General features: G+C 38.9%; 1 protein-coding gene across 4 annotated transcripts in view; it reads right to left on the bottom strand.

The window, feature by feature from the left end:
- Positions 1-20,780, bottom strand: part of Nsmce2 (NSE2 (MMS21) homolog, SMC5-SMC6 complex SUMO ligase) — a 219,189-nt gene that overhangs the window by 170,165 nt on the left and 28,244 nt on the right. For all 4 annotated transcript variants that reach the window (XM_055626459.1, XM_055626458.1, XM_055626457.1 and 1 more), the window contains exon 3: positions 3,679-3,785. In XM_055626459.1, coding sequence (XP_055482434.1) covers positions 3,679-3,785 — 107 coding nt within the window. The remainder of the gene's footprint in view (positions 1-3,678; positions 3,786-20,780) is intronic.

The following is a 20,780-nucleotide window of genomic DNA, read 5'->3' on the forward strand; positions in this document are numbered from 1 at the left end:
GTATAGCAGGGCCACTTAAGTCTAATGTTAGGAACATCTCTCTGTCTTCACATAAGATGGAAATAGGTTTTTCCAAGGCAGTTAACTGTGACAAAAGTAACTCTACCATTTAAATACCCTCAGAGTGCCCTTCATACCTTCCAAAACACTTTTACAATACGTGTGCTCTCATGACTGTAAAGTCTTCATCCAAACAGCTCACAGGCATAAAACCCACTCATCCTGAAAGTTTTTATAAATGGTTTAGAAACTGGTCATTTTTGTAGTATTCACTATATAATATTCTCCCCTACAAACAAACTTGCTAAAACTAGGTTCCTTTTTTCCCTTTAGGTTTTCGATCACTGAAATGAACAGTGATTCCTAATTAAATCTTCAGACTTATGGGATAAAGTAGTCCCAACTTCTCACAAGACAAAGGGAGACAATCTAAAAGCTTTTGTGAACTGCTAAAGCAATTCCCAGGGAATTACTGGTAAATTAATTCAGATAGCTAATTATCCACCAAACTTACCAAACTTCGCATTCTAAGCGGAGAGCAGAAAAGAGGGCTGCCTATTCAAACAGTAAATAATTTCGTCTTTTTAAGAAACTTTCTGTGACTATGTACAATTTCATATTCAGAAAGGCCAGGGGCCACATCTGCCACAAGCTCCTAAGTGGGAGTACTACATCATCTTTAAAAGTCTATGACAGAAGAATGTTAGATGGGACCCAAAGAAACCTTGGTTATCAGCCTGACTTACAACTTCATTTTAGAGATCATGAGCATTTCATATCTTAACAAGCTTAAAGCTAATCCTGCATGACATGAATTTTAAAGTAGGGCAAGGTCAAGAAAAGTATGCAAAAATGCAGTGAACAAAACAAAGTACTTATGTTTTAGAACATGTCCTACCTTTCTAAGTTCAGCTTAGAAATCTGGGTTTGCAGCAATAGAGTATCTGACAGCTCCATGAAGTGCTGTGGATGCTCAACTGTTCTGAATCACATCACCTAATCTCGTTCACATAACAGTACTGTGAAATGGGTGGATCAATGCTTTTATGATGAAATGGAGAACATAAGATTCCAAGAGAAACTTTCTTGACTGAGGATGGTAACTGCAGTGCTAGGCTGCCCTCCATGGCCACTCATTCTTTATTCTTCAGAAGTAACAAGACCACACATAATGTCACACCTTCAAGTACTAAAAGTCATATAAAAACACTTCCCTCCATTTGAGCCCCTGACTGCATGTCTCAGAAGCCTTTACAGGTTGTGCTACTTTGGTCTTGTGTGACACTTGCATAACTGTAATTTGGTATCAGAAAAGGAAAAGAAACAATTTTCTCTTCTGTGAAAGCCCAGAAACTTTGTACCAACCATCAGAATCTCTAAGTCCATTCATTCCATGCACAGTGAAGTGATGGCCAAAAAGCAGAAAAAACTCAAAGTGTAAAAGTAATAGGCAGAGACCTCCACATGAGAGAAATGCTGTTAACTACTGAACACAAGAGAGTTATTGGGTTTCCTTTGTGCTTAACTTTTTCTTTAAGAATACTTGAAGCCAGGCATGGTGCAAGCCTTTATTCCAAGCACTCAAGAAGCAGAGGCAGAAAGTTCTAGTCTAGTCAGTGCTATATAATGAGACTCTGTCTCAAAACAACAACAACAACAAAGAGTACTAAAGGGGATGAGGGTTCTTTTCTTCTTTTAGCAGTACATCAAGTTTCTGTGAATCTTAAAGTTTAGGAGAAAAATACTAAATTCTTTAACTTCAAAATCTTATGTTTTGCCATACATAAACTTGCACACACAGAAGGTAAAGGTGTACCAAATAACACCCATAGAAAATACAAGTAAAAGCGAGATAGAGCCTTACAACCACCTGACCATATTCTTTAAAGTCAGTTCAGTTCTGATCAGTGTTTTTCAACTGTGGATACATATTAGTAATAGAATTATTACAAAAAACAATCTTGGCACCCCAGCCCTGCTCCAGACATGTGGGGGGAAAAGCAAAAAGCAGAAACTAACTGGTTAATTCTAGAATTCAACCAAAAGTAAAAACCTTTGGTCTAGCTAGGTATATTATCAAATGCCTAGAATCCAAGCTGAGGACTGAGGCCATGAGACTGACCTAGTAAGACACTGTCCTGGGGTGGGAGTAGGAGAAGGAGGGAGAAAGGGAAGGAATGAGGGAGGAAGAAAGGAAGGAGAGAGGGAGGGAGGAAGGAGAGAGAGAAAGAGAGAGAGAAGGAAAAAAGAGAAAAAGAAAAAGAGAGAAAGAAAGAAAGAAAGGAGGGAGGGAGGGAGGGAGGGAGGGAGGGAGGGAAGAAGGAAAGAAAGAAGGAAGAGGAAAGAAAGAAAGGAAGAAAGAAAGAAAGAAAGAAAGAAAGAAAGAAAGAAAGAAAGAAAGAAAGAAAGAAGAAAGAAAGAAAAAGAAGGACGAAGACAGAATTCTGGTCTAGTGAGTCCTTTCTAGTCTACTGCTTTGTTAGCCATTTTCAAATACAATGCCACCAAATGTATTTTCATATTAAAAAATTATTCAGAGAACTAGGACTAAAAGTCACAACAGCCAAAATCACTGTAATTTTTTTCATAAACTGAATGAGCTTACCATTTAGTTATAAGCAACTATTCTTTTTTTTAATGAATTTTTTTAAGATTTATTATTTATATGGTGTTCTGCCTGCACACCAGATCTCACTATAGATGGTTATGAGCCACCATGTGGTTGCTGGGAATGGAACTCAGGACCTCTGGAAGAACAGCGAGTATTCTTAACCTCTGAGCCATCTCTCTAGCCCTAAGCAACTATTCTTAATCATAGTTATATTACACCAAAGACTAGCCATATAAAAACAGGAAAAACACCAATATTTAAAGCTCATATCAGTGGCTTAAGTATTAGACAACATAAAATTTTATCTTCATCTGAATAGTAGCTAGTCTTGTTAAATACTTGCTTTTTGGAATTTTCCCACAGCCATAAGAATGAAAGACAAAGAAAGAAACCAGAAGTGCAAGCCACCCTATTACACAGGTATCCCAAATCACTTCAACAGGGAGTTTCCATGGCTCAGAGACAAAGGATTTCTCAGAAGCATTACTGCAATCTTATTGCTCATTTCTTACTCAACACAGCACTGCTAAAGAGGATGTTGCTACCTTCCCACCTTAACTGCCTTCTGCGTTGTTCCTGTGACAGCTGGAGTCAAGAGAGCTAAGTTTGGCTTCTGGAACAACTGAAATGCAAACTTTACTTTTAAACTTACTCTAAATGCTTCCATATTTTCTGACTCCAAATATTTTGTAAGAGATGCATATTACTTAAAGCTAGAGAATGGGTAACTAAACCTGGTCTAAGTTATATGCTTAAGCAAATATGACAATAAAAACAAGCTGTATACACCTTTAACATTTTAATGAAAATCTTGTCACATTTGAGGGGGCTTAACACTAAAAGTTTTCAGACAAAAGCGCAAAACAATTTAAATGCATTCCATATGCTAATTGGCCTAGGTGCCTAGCTGTAAAATAGCTCAGATTCCTTTTCCTTGAGAGTACTGATCAACATCTGCTTCAGTAAGGACAAGGAGATATTAAGGGTAGAAAAGAATTTTGATTTTGTTTCCATTTCTAGATCAGTGAGCTATAACCAAACTAGTCAGGGAAGTGGAATAAACTTACATGATTTATTGTAGACTGGATAGCCTTAACATAATGGTTTAGTTCTCGGTCCATTTTAGCAAATTCAACCATGGCCTTTTCCATACTGTATTCACTACTCACTTCAGCTGAAAGACAAAAAGAAGTTGTGATTATTATTTCCCACTTCATCTGGGAAAAGTTCAAACAACATGATCATTCAAAGGGCTAATTTGCAAAAGTATTGCACTTTTCTTGGAAACCTCTTCAACAATCCACTTTGCCTATTTGCGTGTCCTTCCCTTTCCAGAACTTTCCAGGGAAAGTTGAGAGCAATTTGGAGGTATTTGCCTTTTTCATGTACCATCTTGCTCTTCTTTCCTCACCTCGGTCCCTTCATTAAACAAGACAAAATTCCTATGCCTTCCCTAGCCTGTTGCAACTGAGACACACAAATCTGCTATATTATAACACAAGAGGATTAAGGATTTAAAAAAAAAAAATTAACTGCAAAAATATTCTGTTCTCTGGCCCCTTTCTCCTTTTCAGCAATACACCAAGAGACAGACTTGGGGTCCACCATGCTTCTTAATTCTCAGGGTTACTGTCTTCATCCCTTCTAATGTTCCCTGCCACTTAGGCTATACTGTTCCTTGCCTGTGTTTCTCGACAACTCCAGACATTCTCTGGATTCTGGAGCCTTAGCTGAGGCTTCCTGTAGGTCATACTTGGCCAGCAGAGATCCTTCCTCAAGCTTTGAAATTTATTACTAAGATCTTGGCTGAGGGAAGGCTGGAGAAGGAAAGAGACCTACCACCCAAAGATTCCTTGTCACTGGATTCTACAAGCATATATTTCCACCATCAAAATTTTCCCACCCAGGGGCTAGAGAGATGGTTCAGACATTCAGAAAACATCAGAAAAACCTCTTGCAATAGATCTGAGTTCAGTTACCAACTCTCACAATCACAACTGCCTGTAACTCCAGCTCCAGGAAGAGCCCTTCTGGCTTCCTTGGGCACCTGTACTCACTTCCTTGGGCCCAAGCTCTCCTTCCCCACATATACCTAAGCCACCTCCCCCCAATTATAGATAAAATATATCTTTTAAAAATTGCCTCACTTATCCAGATACAGTGGCACAGGCAGGCAACCTCAGGAGGCTCAAGAAAGAGGTAGGAATTTAATATCAGCCTATTATACATTTAATTCATCTCAATATCTGTCACCCAACACACATACACACATAGAGAGAGCACAGTTTTACAAAGTCCTTTCTAAGATTCTCTACCAGATTTAATCTGCACATATATCAAGAGCTGAGCTCAAATCCCATCTGTTCTTAAAGTATATCAACATAGAAGAAACTATTTGCCTAATCTATCTTAACACCTACACTTCATATTTTAGCACTATAAACAATCATGCCTTTCTTATCCCCATTTTTCTCATTTCTCCATAGACAAGAATGGTGTGTTAGTGTTCTTGAGATCCAACAAAAATTTGTAGAATTAATCTTTTTTCTATATCCTCCTAGGATCATTATTTCCTAACTCTGGAAGTATCCTACATGATATTCTGTTGAATTAAAATTAAAAATAAAGGGAACATATGGTACATAGTCATTTTTTTCTGTGATTTTTTTTTCCATCAGAAAAAAAAAAAAAATACCACTCCTGGGTGGGGATGAAAGCAGAATGACACAAAGGTACTAAAATCCTGATAATGACAGTCCAAGAGTGGAAAGCTTTACTATAACCCTCTGCAGGACTAGAGAGGCTGGTGAAGATGGCAGCATGGGAAGCGATGGCCATGAGGAGACAGAACACACATTCACAATGATAGAAATGGCTGTAGACATTAATGAATGCTTCCTTATGCACAACCTATTGTATTTATGCTACAGCTTACAACAATACTGAAACAGGTGGTTGGTTGTTTTGGTTTTTTCAACACTAGGGAGTAAACCTAAAGCTTCAGACATACTAGGCAAGAATTTTATCACTGAGCTACATCCCCAGCCCTTTTAAATTGTTCAGACTGATCTTGAATTGACTTTGTAGCTCAAATGGGTCTTTAACTAGGGATCTTCATGCCTTAGTCCCAGCACAGCTGATATTACGGGCTCACACCACCAGACAGATGAAAGAAATGGGTAATTTTTAACTTGCTTTTACACAGAAGAAAGCTGAAATAACTTCTTCAAAGCAACAACGACACCAAGCAGAACGAACTTCCAACTCAGACTCTCTTATGGCAAAACAAACACTACTCTCTTGGACAAAATGAAATTTGAATATGATTAAGACTCCAACTTCTTTACAAGTATTTAAGGTAAGCTGTAAACTTCAGCTCAGCTTCCAGTACAATCCCTTAGAACAATACATCTAAGTAGGCCACTGGGAAATTGACTCAGAGGCTTAGTGGACCTGATGCTGGAAGGCTCTTTCTAAATTCCTCAAACAGAAGAAATGAGTAAGAAAAAGAAAATGCTTCCCCCCAGGTTAGAAATCCACCAAGTTTTGACATAGGGAAAGTCTCTTCCCCTCCTCACAGGTGGTGCGAAGTGTTATGACAACGGTCACAGCACCCACTAAATGCTTGAACACCAGCCAAGTCCAGCTGCTCTAAAGTCAGGAGCGCACCACTCCAAGAGCACTAGCAACCAACTAGTGCTCCAAAACTCTGAAGCGCTAAAAAAGCAGTAAAGGTATATTTAGCAGAAATGGATGGCTTAGTGCTAGAATCAAACCAACTCTGAGGGAAGCTGCTACAAACTGCCTGTCAGACCACAAAGAGAACTACAGAGAAATAGTTAGCGGGAACCAGGGTCCTACAAAGAACCTCCTAAGCAGTGCTCATGGTCAGAAATAATTTTTACTCTCCATATATCTAATTGCTCTCCCCCTGCCAAACAGCACTTAGGGAGGCTGGAAATATTGAAATTTCAATATGTCATCCTATGAACAATTATTTATTAGACTCAGCCCTTTCTTTTAGTAATTGAATGAAGCTACATGAAACCCACAAATATTGATTTCCAAGCCAAAGAACACATGGAGAAGGCCTATGGGGGAGAAACTCAAGGCCTCTGGGAGACCTGTCACCTGGCACATTAATTAAGAAATTGTTCCAAAAAGTTAGTACAGTAATTGGCTGAAATATGCCCCCCATCTCCATCCCAGCAAAACAAGTCCAGAGGGCAGAGATAATCCTGCTTTGCATTATAAAATTCTAGCTGTCTGTAAGCATGTCAGCATCAGGTTGTTGTACAAACATCCCCAACAATGCTGATCAGTGCTATTTCTAATGCTATGCAGAACCACTGAAGCCTGTACGACCTCAGTAGCCTATATGATCTCACATACATTATAAGTGGGACTTAGACCAGAAAGAGCCATGAAACAACCCATCCCTTGAAGACAGTTTCTGGTTTGTTTTTCCTACTGAGGGGCAAAATCCAGGAAAACAAAGGAAAATAGAATCAGTGAAAGAGGGTTTCATTTTAGATTGAAATACTCTGATGCTTACATAATTAGAGAAGTCTCTAACTGGATGAAGCTGGTCTGCTTATGGTTTTTCTAAAGTCAGACAAACCTATAATTATGCAATCTCAGCAGCCACGCTATTCATTAGACACGTCATCTGTTACTCAATGCTAAAATGCACTAACAGCAATAACTCTTACTGTTCTCTGCTTTGAAGCGCTGAAAAAGCATTGAAGGTATATTTAGCAGAAATGGGTGACTTAGTGCTAGAATCAAACCTAGCTTCAAACAAAATTCATGAGATTTTAATGAGAGGAATGTGATGGCTGAGGCAGGAACAAATATGATGAAAGCCAAACAGTAGCCATTGATGCCAGTTGTCCTGAATGTGAAAAACCAGGGCAAAAGGAGAAGTGACAGATCTGAAAGAGGAGAGGAGCAAATATGCTGCTCTTATGGAGACGGACTCTCAAGTAGGACCAACTCCAGGTTGTGGCTAAAACTGTAGCTGGCAATCATGGCAATATGGTGTCCTTATGTGGCACAGCGTGAGAGATTTTTTTTTTCCCCACTCAGTTCCAACACTGTCTAGGGTTTATTCACACCTGTTTTCTCAGTGTAATTTTCTAGGCCATGGGTGTAAAAGCAGCAACAGATGGGGAAAGTAGCATCTTATCATGGCACGTCTGCGTCCACCTGGTCATCATCAACAGACCAACCCAACTGCAATTCCAGACCAGCAACCAGGTTAGTGAGGGTGGGAGCTAAGTGACACAGTTCCAAACCAACTATTCTAAGTAGGGCCTTCCCTAACCATAGCTGTGCTGTGGCTACAGCCCAAGGTATACACTGGAGAGGAATAAACTTCCCTGAGGCCTAGCTCTGAGGTTTGGAGTTGAAAGTCACTCACAGTCTCTAGGTCTTCTTTAGAGCTGCCTTCAGTGAAACAAACATCAAAGTATAAGCTTGACCTTGGCTCTCCAAGCAAACCACACAGGGACCCTGTATGTTATTCCACCTCACACAGCCTTTTGAGGTGCCCTAGTCAAAGCTCCCTATGAGTTCAGCTATTACTGTCCAGAAAAGGAGGGCCAAATATCGCATCCCTTATCAACCCATAAAACCTCTTTGCCTTTACAAGTAGGACAGATGTTCACATATACGAGGGAGGCACACCCTCAAGACAAATGTCACCTACTTATTCTTTTCACCTGCAGATCTAATTCAGTTGAACAGCTTTGTCCATGGCCAAGCTGTTTTCTGAAATTTTGTCCTAAACAAACAAAAAACCAAAACTGTGGGATCGGGTTAATTTTTCTGTTCTACAAAGCTACACATAAGCGTGTCTAAACAGAAACAGCCAATTACATGTAGTTGATTAAATTCAACATCATGTATTTTATTAGTGAATTACCAAGCTAAGACAAAGCAGACATTTAATGTTGCTAAGGATCGCTGACTATGAGTCAACATGACTCATATACTCAGAACAATCTGATAAACATTAAATGTCATAAAACACATATACCATTTTGGCAAGAAAGAAGGAGAGTGGCAAGGGGTTGCCTGACTGTAAGTTTCTTAGAAGAAATGGCACATGGAGCCAGAAGATTTTATTTTCTGAAAACTGGGAATAAATATTTTCAGATCTCTTCAAATGAGAACTTGATTCCTCAATATTTTCTACAAAAGGTATTTACCTTTTTTTTTTCAGAAATACAAAGAGAAGACAGCACAAAGCATACCCTGAACTTCTCCTAGTCATAATCAAAACCAAAACACAACTTCTTTGTAAAATCAGCTTCAATTACCTATTTCTAGCGACATATATCTGTGTGTCTCCTAGCAGACAGATATTAAGCAATCTATATTCATCAGGAGTTGAATTTAATGACTTACTCACTGCTTGAGCAATCTTTAATAGAAACTTGGTTACTTCTCACTACACTGAACTTCAAAGTTGTAATTATTCCTCCACACAGATATTAGTGTGGTAAAATTAAGACTGAATCCCCATGTTATAACTGCCTCCCACTGGAAGTAAGAGTGCAGTATCAGGTGCATGACATAAGCTAGGCAGCAGCTGATTTCTTCCTAAAGTCCAGGAGAAATCCTGGAGAATTTTTCACCTTTCTGTCATGTGCTCACCTATAGCCCTCCCATCATGTGGTAACACAAACGGGATGCTGCCTACCACATAACTGAAAAGGCAGCTCTGAAAGTTCAAGCCAATCTCAATGACTTTCTTGCAGGCTGTGTAGTCTTTGGAAAGACTGTTTCTACGTCTCCATAATGGGTATCAGAATAGTACTGAGGGCTGTAGAGATGGCTGAGTGGTTAAGAGCACTTGTTATTCTTGCAGAGGATGAGGGTTCAATTCCCAGCACCCATATGACAGCTACAAAGAGCTTATCACTCATCCAAAAAGAGGTTTTATGCCCTCTCTGCCCTCTCTCTATCAGCAGCAGGCATACATGTGATACACATTCATACATGTAGACAAACACTCATACACATAAAATAAAATAAAAATCTTTTAAAATAAGAAAAAGAATAGCACCAAATTGATAAGTTGTTATCAAGACTTTTACTATCTTGTAGGTCCAGTGCTCACTGAAGAGCCTGACTCAGAGTACACTAACCAACCGTTTCTGTAAGTCAAATCATTGTGGAGTAGATAGCTAATCTGCAAATATAACTAGTCCAAATCTTAAAAGCATTCCCCCTCAGGACTAAAGAGTATCAAGTTTGTACTAACTTGAACCCATAGACTTCAAAGCTCAATGAGAAGTGTTGCAGGCATTCCTCTCCAAGCTCAGAAAGCCCTTTACCTCACAAATGCTTACTGTGCACTTACTCCACATCTGACAGTGGGAAATGACTTAGAGGAACAGTAGCTACCACTGCCACAAGAGGCAGAAGGGGTTTAGCAGAAATCCGTGGCTGTTTACCAGACTGGGGTAGAGGCTAAACAAATGGTTTCACTGCTCCCCATGGAGACTGATTCAGAATTGAAACAGTCAAACAAAAACACTGATGATGAACAGAGAAAGCTAGGAGTGGAAAAAATGAACAACCTTTAATGGGCACTGACTATGTACTAGGTTCTGTGAACATACTAACTCCTGACCCAACATAAATTGGTTATTATCAACCATACAATAGAGATAAGGAAACTAACTCCCAAAGGGGCGAAATCATCTGGCAGGTCAGGAAGTTAATAAATGGTGGAGTTATGAGTTGAAGTCAGCACCAGAGGCATAAGCCACAGTGTGTGAACTACACAGAAATAGACAAAGAGGACTTCATACAGAGGGCATGGCATAACAAATGTGTTGTTCCTTAGCTGAAGGCTTTCTGTTGCATCGCCTTCCTCTGACAGAAAAAGAGACCAAGGAAAGAGACTAGCTCACTGTGCTCCTCCTCAGACTCAGTCTCCCTTCCCTATACAGACAGCTACTTCCACGAAACATTTGCTTGCTTGCACTCCATAAACTACCTTGGCAAAGGTGTCACAAAATCACAGAAATGAAGCTGTCAGTTACTAAAGCACCATAGGCTCCTCTCATCTTAACACATACCCACGGACTCTCTTTTGGTTCTCATGAATTTTTAGGGTCAGGTCTTTGATTTGACTCAAACACATTCCCTCAAACCCCAAACACCCATTTTCCCCCCCCTACTGGACTGGAAAGAAACAGTGAGTTCAAGGCAGGAAGCAATATTCACAGCAGCATTTCCCAACTAACAACATTTCTGCCTGTGCCAAGTCTTATCTACACTATGAGACTTGCAGACCCAGGAGAGAGGCTTAAGAAACAGAGCCAGGTTCGACTTTGGTCCAAGCCCAAAGCTCCTACATGAATTCTGGCAATAAAAACAAAACAAAACAAAAAAATCTTATTAATCATACTTTCTAATATTCTCAATATAAATGTATCTCACTTAAGCTAGTAAATTAGGAATCATAAGGGTTCCCCATATATTGAAAAACCATGTTTCAAGATTAATAAAGCATATGGTTGAATGACAAGATACACTATAATGCGGTGTTTACAACCCACAACCTCTCTGCTCAGAGTCAACACTGCTTTGAATTTCCTGACTGTAATCTCATAGGGCTGTTCTATGTATAACAAATGTACCTTCTGAAATGACTACACACATCAAAATCATGATAGACAGATTGGAAATAAGGACTCAAAGCATGACATGTTAGGAGAAATGACTTTCATGTCTCCCACTGAAATCAGTGTTCTTTAGAGCTGCCTAATCTTCATGTGCAGGAACATAGGAATGAGAGAAAGGTTTCTTTTAACTACAGGGCATGTGCTCGAAAGTAAAAACATAAACACAAACAAAACCACATTCCATGTGAAAAGCACAGACACTGATGCTAAGCAAGGAACAGAACATATTACAGTAAAGGAGCTTCCACTCATTCATCCAACAGTGACTGCCACCCAGCACAGTCTCCGCGCCTGCACCTGCTGTGTCCTGCAAAGCAATCAGTAGGGCAATGCTGTATCTTTTTACAAAGAGCACTGATGAATTTTACCGCACCTAGAATGTCCTCAGAAACTATGATACAGCAACTAGGACTCTGTCTGACTTGGAGTGATGAGAAAAATCTGTCCCACCGTTGAATCGCTCTAATTATTGGAATCCTCCCAGAAAAGTCTGCTTCAGCACCAGGCAGAGGTAACAATAAATCTTGACTGCTTTACACATTAACTCACTTACACCTCATAGCCCTTGTATGGAGTGACTTTATTAGTGCTCTTATTTGGTTCACGAAACTACCACAAGAAAACTAATTTGTCCCAACCTCAGTATCAGAAGCAGGACTTGAACCTCATACCTCAGCTCTAGAGCTCAGGCACACTTTCTCCTGGGCCAAACCAAGTCTCATTTTCTTAGCAAGCATAGTCCCTTAAAGATCAGAAGGGGACAACTAATCTTTTCTTCCTGCTATCTTTCCTCAAATCTTCACTTCCACAACAAATAACAATCACCAATAAGCTGGCTTGCTTTCATTTCTCATTTTAAAGATGTATTCCAGAATAGAAAATAAGAATTGTAAGCAAAGGTCAAGGAATGGTTGTCATACTATTATCACACTTACATCACTAGAGATGATACTTAGTCAATTAAAACAAACAAACAAACAAAAATCAAGGGAGAGTGATATTAAGGCAGACAGAGCTCTCCCAGAGCTCTTATTTTTTTTCCTAAAGTTCAAACTCTAACTTGATAAAAATTTATGCTTCTGAAATCTGGAACTTTAAATCAGAAAATGGAGTCTTTTTAAAATTTCATCTGTCACCTAATTATCAGCAAGACTCTCCAATGTTCTGTGGTGTATTAATTTGACATTACCTTTTTTTTTTTTTTAGTTTCTTCCTCATTTAAATAGCTAATATCTGTAGAGAACTTATGTCAGACACTAATCAATTTATATGAATGATCTCATGTGATCCTTATAATAGGTATGTAAAGAAGATACTATCGACCCTTTATGATTCACTGGGCCCAAGTTCAATGAACTGAAGTCACACAATCTAGGGAACAGTGAAGGGGACTCAGATCAGGCTCTATGACATAGCAGAATCCATTTCCCAACTATACCAGTCATTTTATCACCCATGGGCATAAGCCAAGCCCGGGGAAGAGCCCTCATAAGATCTGTGCAGACTGAAAAGCGTCATTATTGCACCATGTCAACTACTCTGGAAAAAAACAATGAGAAGAGAGGAAGACTTAGAGTGATGGAGAACAAAACTATGAAATTTATTAAATGAATTAGCTACTAGATGGAAAAAGCTGACATTCTTTAACCTGCAAATAAAGACAGTAAAAATCAGTTTAGACTACATAGCAAAACCCTGTCTCAAAACAACAAATCTGGAAAGAAAGATTTTAAGAGCCAGCAGGGCATGGTGGTGAGTACCTTTAATCCCAGCACTTGGAAGGCAGAGACAGGTGGATCTCTGTCAGTTCGAGACCAGCTTGGTGAGTACAGGACAGCCAGGGCTACACAGAGAAATCATGTCTCGAAAAAACAAAACAAAACAAAACAAAAAAAAAAAAAAAAATCCAAATAAATCAAATTGACCACACCTCTGTAATCTTAAAGTTTATAATAAGAAAAAGATTACTAGGTCCAGATTACTAGTTAATGAAGAAAGAAATTAAACAACTTAAACCATAAAAAAAAACCAACTAAATGCATGAATTTTAGAATACCTGATAAATTTACTAAGGGAAAAGACCTGTTTTGTAAAGTCTATATTCTCTCTTATTGATCTAACTACTGGATGTTCTCTAAGTTAGAAGTATTCTGGTCTGAGAAACAATTCTTTTTTATTTTAATTTTTATTTTTTATATTAATCACAGTTTATTATATCCCAGCTGAAGCCCCCTCCCTCATTCCTTCCCAATCCTATCCTTCCTCCTTCATCTCCTCCCATGCTCCTCTCCAAGTCCACTGATAGGGGAGGTCCTCCTTCCCTTCCATCTGACACTAGCCTATCAGGTTTCATCAGAACTGGCTGCATTGTCTTCCTCTGTGGACTGGTAAGGCTGTTCCCCCCTCAGGGGGAGGTGATCAAAGAGCCAGCCAGTGAGTTCATGTCAGAGACAGTCCCTGTTCCCCTTACTAGGACACCCACTCAGAGACTGAGCTGCCATGGGCTACATCTGTGCAGGGGTTCTAGGTTATCTTCATGAATGGTCCTTAGTTGGAGTATCAGTCTCAAAAAATACCCCCGTGCCCTTATTTTTCACTTCTGTTGCTCTCCTTGTAGAGCTTCTGTCCCTTCCAGGTCTTTCTATCTCCCCTTTCTTTCATAAGATTCCCTGTACTTTGCCCAAAGTTTGGCTGTAAGCCTCAGCATCTGCTTTGATACACTGCTGAATAGAGTCTTTCAGAGGCCCTCTGTGGTAGGCTCCTTTCCTGTTTTCTGTTTTCTCCCTCTTCCAATGTCCGTCCTGTTTGCCTTTCTGAGTGAGGATTGATCATCTTACCCAGGGTCCTCCCTCTTGCTTAGCTTCTTTAGATGTGCAGATTTTTAGTTGAATATAGAATGGCAGAGAAACACTTAAAGAAATGCTCAGCGTCCTTAGTCATCAGAGAAATGCAAATCAAAACGACCCTGAGATTTCATCTTACCCCATCAGAATGGCTAAGATGAATAACTCAAGTGCCAACACATGCTGGAGAGGATTTGGAGAAAGGGGAACCCTCCTCCATTGCTAGTGGGAATGTAAACTTGTACAACCACTTTGGAAATCAATCTGGCGCTATCTCAGACACTTAGGAATAGTGCAACCTCAAGATCCAGCTATACCACTCCTTAGGCATATCCAAAAGACTTTCAAGTATACAACAAGGACATTTGCTCAACCATGTTGGTAGCAGCTTTATCTGTAATAGCCAGAACCTGGAAACAACCCAGATGTCCCTCAACTGAGGAATGGATACAGAAATTGTGGTACATTTACACAATGAAATACTACTCAGCAATTAAAAACAAGGAAATCATGAAATTTGCAGGCAAATGGTAGGATCTAGAAAAGATCATCCTGAGTGAGGTATCCCAGAAGCAGAAAGACACACACAATATATACTCATTTATAAGTGGATATAAGACATATAATATAGGAGAAACACTTCTTAAGGGAAAGAGAAAGACTAAAATCATAAAAGGATAGAAAAATTATGTCATTCATATCTTGTATTAGTAAAGGTTCTCTAGATGAACAGAGTTTATAGAATAAATCTCTATGTACAGAAAGGGGATTTATTAGACTGACTACAGGCTGTAGTCCAACTAATCTGACAATGGCTGGCTATGAATAGAAAGTCCAAGACTCCAATAGTTCTCGGTCCACAGGGCTGGATATCTCAGCTAGTGTTCAGTATATGCTAGAATCCCAAAGAAGTAGGGAGAGTGAAAACAAACAGGAAATAGCAAAAAGCTTCCTTCTTCCATGTCCTTATATAGACTTCCAGCAGAAAGCAAGGCCCAGATTAGGTCTGGATTAAAGATATGTCTTCCTACCTCAAAGATCCAGATTAGAAGTAGATCTTCCACTTTAAATGAAGCAGAAATCCCTCACAGGTTTGCTCTCTATTTTTCGGTTTTACTTACTTCTTGCTGTAGTCAAGTTGACAACCAACTAAAGCCATCACATATCCATTGGAACATAATTTCTGTAATTATTTTTAGAAAGCCAAATAAATTTGACTTCATAAAATAACAGTAAATGAATCAGTTAAAATTTAAATCACTGGCAATTCCAGAAAGCCAGGCGGTGATAATTTACTACAAATGTCGTAACACCAGTCCCGTCCTCATATTTGTATTTACACATCCTGCAAGTTCCCCAAAAGGTACATCTCAGGCATCACAGGTACAGCTCAGGCATCATAAGGTGCAGCTCAGCAAGCATCATAAGGTGTGTCTTGGGAATCAAAGGGTTATTTTTTTCAAAGGGTGGTTTTTTATACTTGTACTTGCATTAATTATCTTACAATTTTTGTTTCTAATTCCCCTAAATCAGTAATTGATGCATAATACTGCTTGCCTTCCCTTCTTTAAAAAAAAAAAAAACTCATATCAAAGAAACAATGAATACAGACACTTAAGCCTACTAGAAACTTGTCAGGGAATTTGCTGGTACATGAAGTTAAGCGCCTCTAATAAAATGACTACCCACTACACTATCTGGTTTGGGAAAACAACTGCAATCAAGTCTGATATAAGAAATAAAGAACTATTAATGTTCACTGAGCAAGTGGTTCTGAACTCAAGGTACCAATTATAACACTGTAGCAGTATTTATAAAATGGGAGGATCTAGTAGATCACAACCCACATACAAGCAGCCAGCTACAGCACCGAACAGAACCAGGGCAATTTTAAGACCTAAACCCTGATATCACTGTGCAGGTTCCTCTTAGCATCCTCCACATCTCACCAGGCAAGAAGTTCTTTCAACTCTGCCCACCACAAGCAACCAGTGTCTCCTCTCCAACTGGAGCTGCCTTGCTTTTATCTTGATTATTTCTTCCACAGTCACTGTTGCACTTCATGTGATTTACTTTGCCAATATCCTTTTTTTCTGATCCTTTTTCTAAGTAATTCTAAGTAACAATTATCTTTCTTTGATGTTTATCAAAATTCTGCTACAATACTTCTACTTCTAAGCAAGCTAGGTGAAGGCAGTTTACTCTCGGATCTGAATTTTCTGTTGGTTTTTGGGATAAGGTCTCAATAAGTATTATCAGTTGTCCTCACACTAAGGATCCTCAAGCCTTGTCCTCCTGTGTGGTGGAATTACAAGTGTACATGACTGGCACTCACTTATTACAATTTTTATAATGTTAAAATATAGAAACATTTCCTTTTAATATTTATTAATAAAGAAAAATATCATCCCCCACCTTAAGAAAACCAAGCAAACAAAGAAATAGACACAAAACCCAGCAGTTAAGAGTCCCCTGTTAGTTCGCTGGTGTGTGACTGTTTTCTATTACATGTTCAGTGGTTCTGGGTACAGACAGCCCAGGGGCATCTACACTGCCTGTGAATTTGCTACAAACACCAATCATGGAGTCCTAAACCAGAAGATTTAGTCAGCAAGCCTAAGGTACTGTCCAATACTAAACAGGCAAAAAGCAATCTGTATCGCCACAAGTCCTGCAGGTAAGCCATCCTAATGCATGGGAAGATGTGAGGGCCATGGTTCTAATGTGTGATTTCAAGTCGAAGTCAGAGATTGCCTTTTGTCTTAGATTTTTTATCTTAGTTCACAGAATTTAAGACAAAAGAAAAAAAAAAGGATCAAATCATTGTTTTCAACAAATCTAGAAGCCCATCAGCTGCTTCTCTATTTTTATGCTCCTAACTTATTTTAGGTTTTTATTAAACTAGAAAACTAAAATTGTGTGTGAAATCCCATAAGTAATACATTCTACAAAAGTGTCTGTTTTAAAATAAGCTTTGCTCCTAAATATCCTAGCCATTCACTCATATCTATTTTTGAATCTGCATCCAGCATTTCTTCTAAAGTCTGTAGATTTGCTTCTAGTTTTAGCTACAAATTGTCACTTTGCAATGAACATCTGTGAGGCTTTTAATTAGGCTCCCCCAAATGGATACATTAAAAAAAAATAATCTAGTTAATTTCTGAAGCCTTTCATAGGATACAATAAAAACTATGAAAATGAAGAAACAAAGAAAGCTAAATCAGGACATCTGGGTCTGTCAGTGCGTTGCTCTAAGACTGGGTTACAAACTTAGTCTTTTTGGGGCTCAGTACCCTCATTTAAAAGAGGGAATTAAAATAAATGACCTAAAAGAGTCCATTCCAAGATTAACTACTGATAAATCTGCGATCTTACTCTACTGTTCTATAAATATTGCACATTTACACTTAAGAACTATTGCTAAATTGTTTTCTTTAAATACTTTAAATATTTTTTAAAAATTTTAAAATATATACATCTTTCGGGAGTCTAAGAAACTCTTCATCCTACTTCCTAGAGAGTGGAAGAGTGAAGAAAATAAATGCACATATTCTTAATTTTAGGCTTATTTTTTTCTTGGGTTATTTAATTTATTCGAGACTACAGAAGTGCTGTCATAAGCCCCACCCCAAAGTTTTGCTGTTCCTAAGAACCTGTAGGCTGAATGAAGACTGCCTGCATTTGAATTCTGGGCCCATCACCAAAGACAAGTTTGTAATCTCAAGTTGTAATCTAAACTTTAATTTTTAATTTATTTTATTTTCAGAAAACTTCCTATAAATTAGCTAATTAAAGAAAAGCATTTAGCACAGAACTCAGAATATAATAAACAGTAAGCATTAGCTAGCTTACTAATATTACCTACATACAGTATTGGCCTTTTAACCAGAATGTTACCTGAGTGATCTGCAATTCAGTTTTGTAAACTACTTTGGCCAGCTACAGCCCCAAAGTCAGGGGCAAGAGTTCTTAAATTTCAGAATTACTTGGGATGCTTGTTTCAAATGCATAGTATTGAGCTCTACTTAAAATAAGTATCCCAAGTAATACCCCAAATGCCCACAGGCTGCCAACACCAGGGTCAGAGACACTTTTCTATTGCAATTTCAAAGAAAACCTCTCCCTTTAAGAACTTAAAAAACAAAAAACAAAAAAACTCCAAGCTTTTGTTTCTTTTCACTTCAGAGCTCACCATAGCTACCACAGGGTTGCAGTGTTGGCCAAATGCCATGCATATCGTATACAACGCCTACATCTGGACTCCACTTGCTAGCACTAGATTCATTCCATTTGCCAATACTAGGTTCCAGAATCAAATCCCAATGCAATGTCGTAACTCTCTGCCTTATATTTGAGAAATCTGAATCACCTCTGACCTCTTGGTTACTGAAGGTTCTTCACGTAAGAGCTAATCCTGATCTCAGACAACACAAAGTTCTTTACGCTGATCACTGACCTGGAAGGCTGACCATAACCTGATTAAGAGTCCTAGTCTCGGCTTTATTCCTCCTGCCCCTGCTACTGCAGACAACATGTCTTTAGTATATATACTATCAAAAAGAGACTGAGATCTGTTCAAATGCATTGAGATTTCACCCATGAAGAACTTCATTTCACATATGAGTCAGAGTTCTCTAGAGGAACTGAACTTATACAATGAATATGAGCACATATATGCATGCAGTATATTTTACAATGGCTTACAGACTGTGGTCCAGCTGGTCCAACAATAGCTGTCTACTAACAGAAGGTCCAAAAATCCAGTTGCTGTTTAGTACACGAGTTTGAATGATGTCTCAGTTAGACTTCGGTATAAATGGGAATCCCAAAGAAGTAGGTTCTAATGCCAGTGAAGGAATAGACTTGCTAGGGAGAGTAAGAGCAAGCAAGAAAAGGGTGAGAGGCTTCCTTCATCCATGCACTTTATATAAAATGCCAGCAGAAGTTGTGGCCCAGATTAAAGATGGATCTTCCCACCTGAAAAGATCTGGATTAAAGGTGAATCTTCCTACCTCAAAGATCCAAGTGAGAAGTATGTCCTCCCACTTCTAATCATTTAATTGAGAAAAGATCCTTCACAGATGTGCCCAGCCATTTGGGTTTTACTTAATTCCAGATGTAGTCAGGTGACAACCAAGAATAGCCATTACACTGCATATAAAGCATGAAGAACAACAGGATGGCAACAATCAGGGATGAGAGGATCCTCAGAGAGAAGAGGCTATGGCAAAAGCTTTTAACCATTTTACAAATGTATGAGGCCAAAGATATAGCTCACTACTTAAATGTTGGGAGAGTGATACAACAGGCCATCAAAGGGAGGAAAATGCCTAGAATTTAAGCATGGAATATTATAAGTGAAGATGTCAGATCCAGATGGATGTACATAGGATGACAGGTGGATGAAGACACATTAGCCTACTAGCATACACTTACCAGCTTTGCTGAAAGTGGTATTTTGGTGGGAGAAGCAAACCCAGGGCCCAGATCTTAGTTTCTAAATATCAGTTTCCAATAACAAGGACTAAAAATCCTTGGAGATATCGTCATTGTGCCCAGGGTAGAAAGAAAACAATATTCCCCCTTTATTAAACATACATTCTTGTCTCATACAATAAAATCTGAATATAGTTTCCCCTCCCTCTACTCCTCCCAGTTCCTCCCCACCTCCTTTCCCATAGAGACCCACTTCTTTCTGTCTCTCAGTGGGGGGAAAAACAGGCTTAAGAGATAACAAAACATAGCAAAATAAAATAAGATAAAACAAAAAACATCATATCAAAGTTGGACAAGACAAGCCAACAGAAAAATAAAAGAGCGCCATGAGAAGACATAAGAATCAGAGACCTGCTCGTTCAACACATTCAGGAGTACCATGTTAAACTGGATGCTAGAGCATATAACGTGCAGAGGACACGGTACAGACCCATGTATGTCCTGTGCATGCTGCTTCAGTCTCTGAGTTCACGTGAGCTTTGCTCAGTTGTTTTAGAGGGCCTTTTTCTCCTGGTGCCCTCCATCCCTGTGTCTCTGACTCCTTCTGTCTCCTCTTTGGTAAGTTTCCCTTAACTCTGAGTAGAAGGAGTTGATGCAGACATCTTGTTTGAAGCTGTGCATTCCAAGATCTTAGAGAAAATAATTAAAGAATTCCAACTAATTCTGTAGACACACCCTTTCAGAAGTGGGACTTCTTTTGAGTGTGGGCAAAGTTGGCTGGCTTGCTTCCAAAACATAGTATGGAGATAGGTGGAGGTAAAAGCACTACCGATATAGTAAAGACACGTGGAAAACACTACCAGGGCCCAGTGGTGGAGGGTAACGTGGTGGGTCCCTCACAGGATGACATTAAGCGTTTGGCTTCTGTAATCTTCTTCCCAAAACATATAACCCTAGTTAATTAATAAGGAAAACATTCAACTCCAATGAAAGGATAGTCTATATAAAGTTCCTTAAATCCGTCAAACAGAAAAAGAAAAGAAAGAAAGAAAGAAAGAAAGAAAGAAAGAAAGAAAGAAAGAGAGAAGGAAGGAAAGAAAAGGAAGGAAGGAAGGAGAAAGAAAAGAAAGAGAAAGAAAGAAAGAAAGAAAGAAAGAAAGAAAGAAAGAAAGAAAGAAAGAAAGAAAG

Source organism: Psammomys obesus, unplaced genomic scaffold (assembly GCF_907164565.1).
Source record: "Psammomys obesus unplaced genomic scaffold, mPsaObe1.curated_primary_1811, whole genome shotgun sequence".
NCBI classification, from domain to species: domain Eukaryota; kingdom Metazoa; phylum Chordata; class Mammalia; order Rodentia; family Muridae; genus Psammomys; species Psammomys obesus.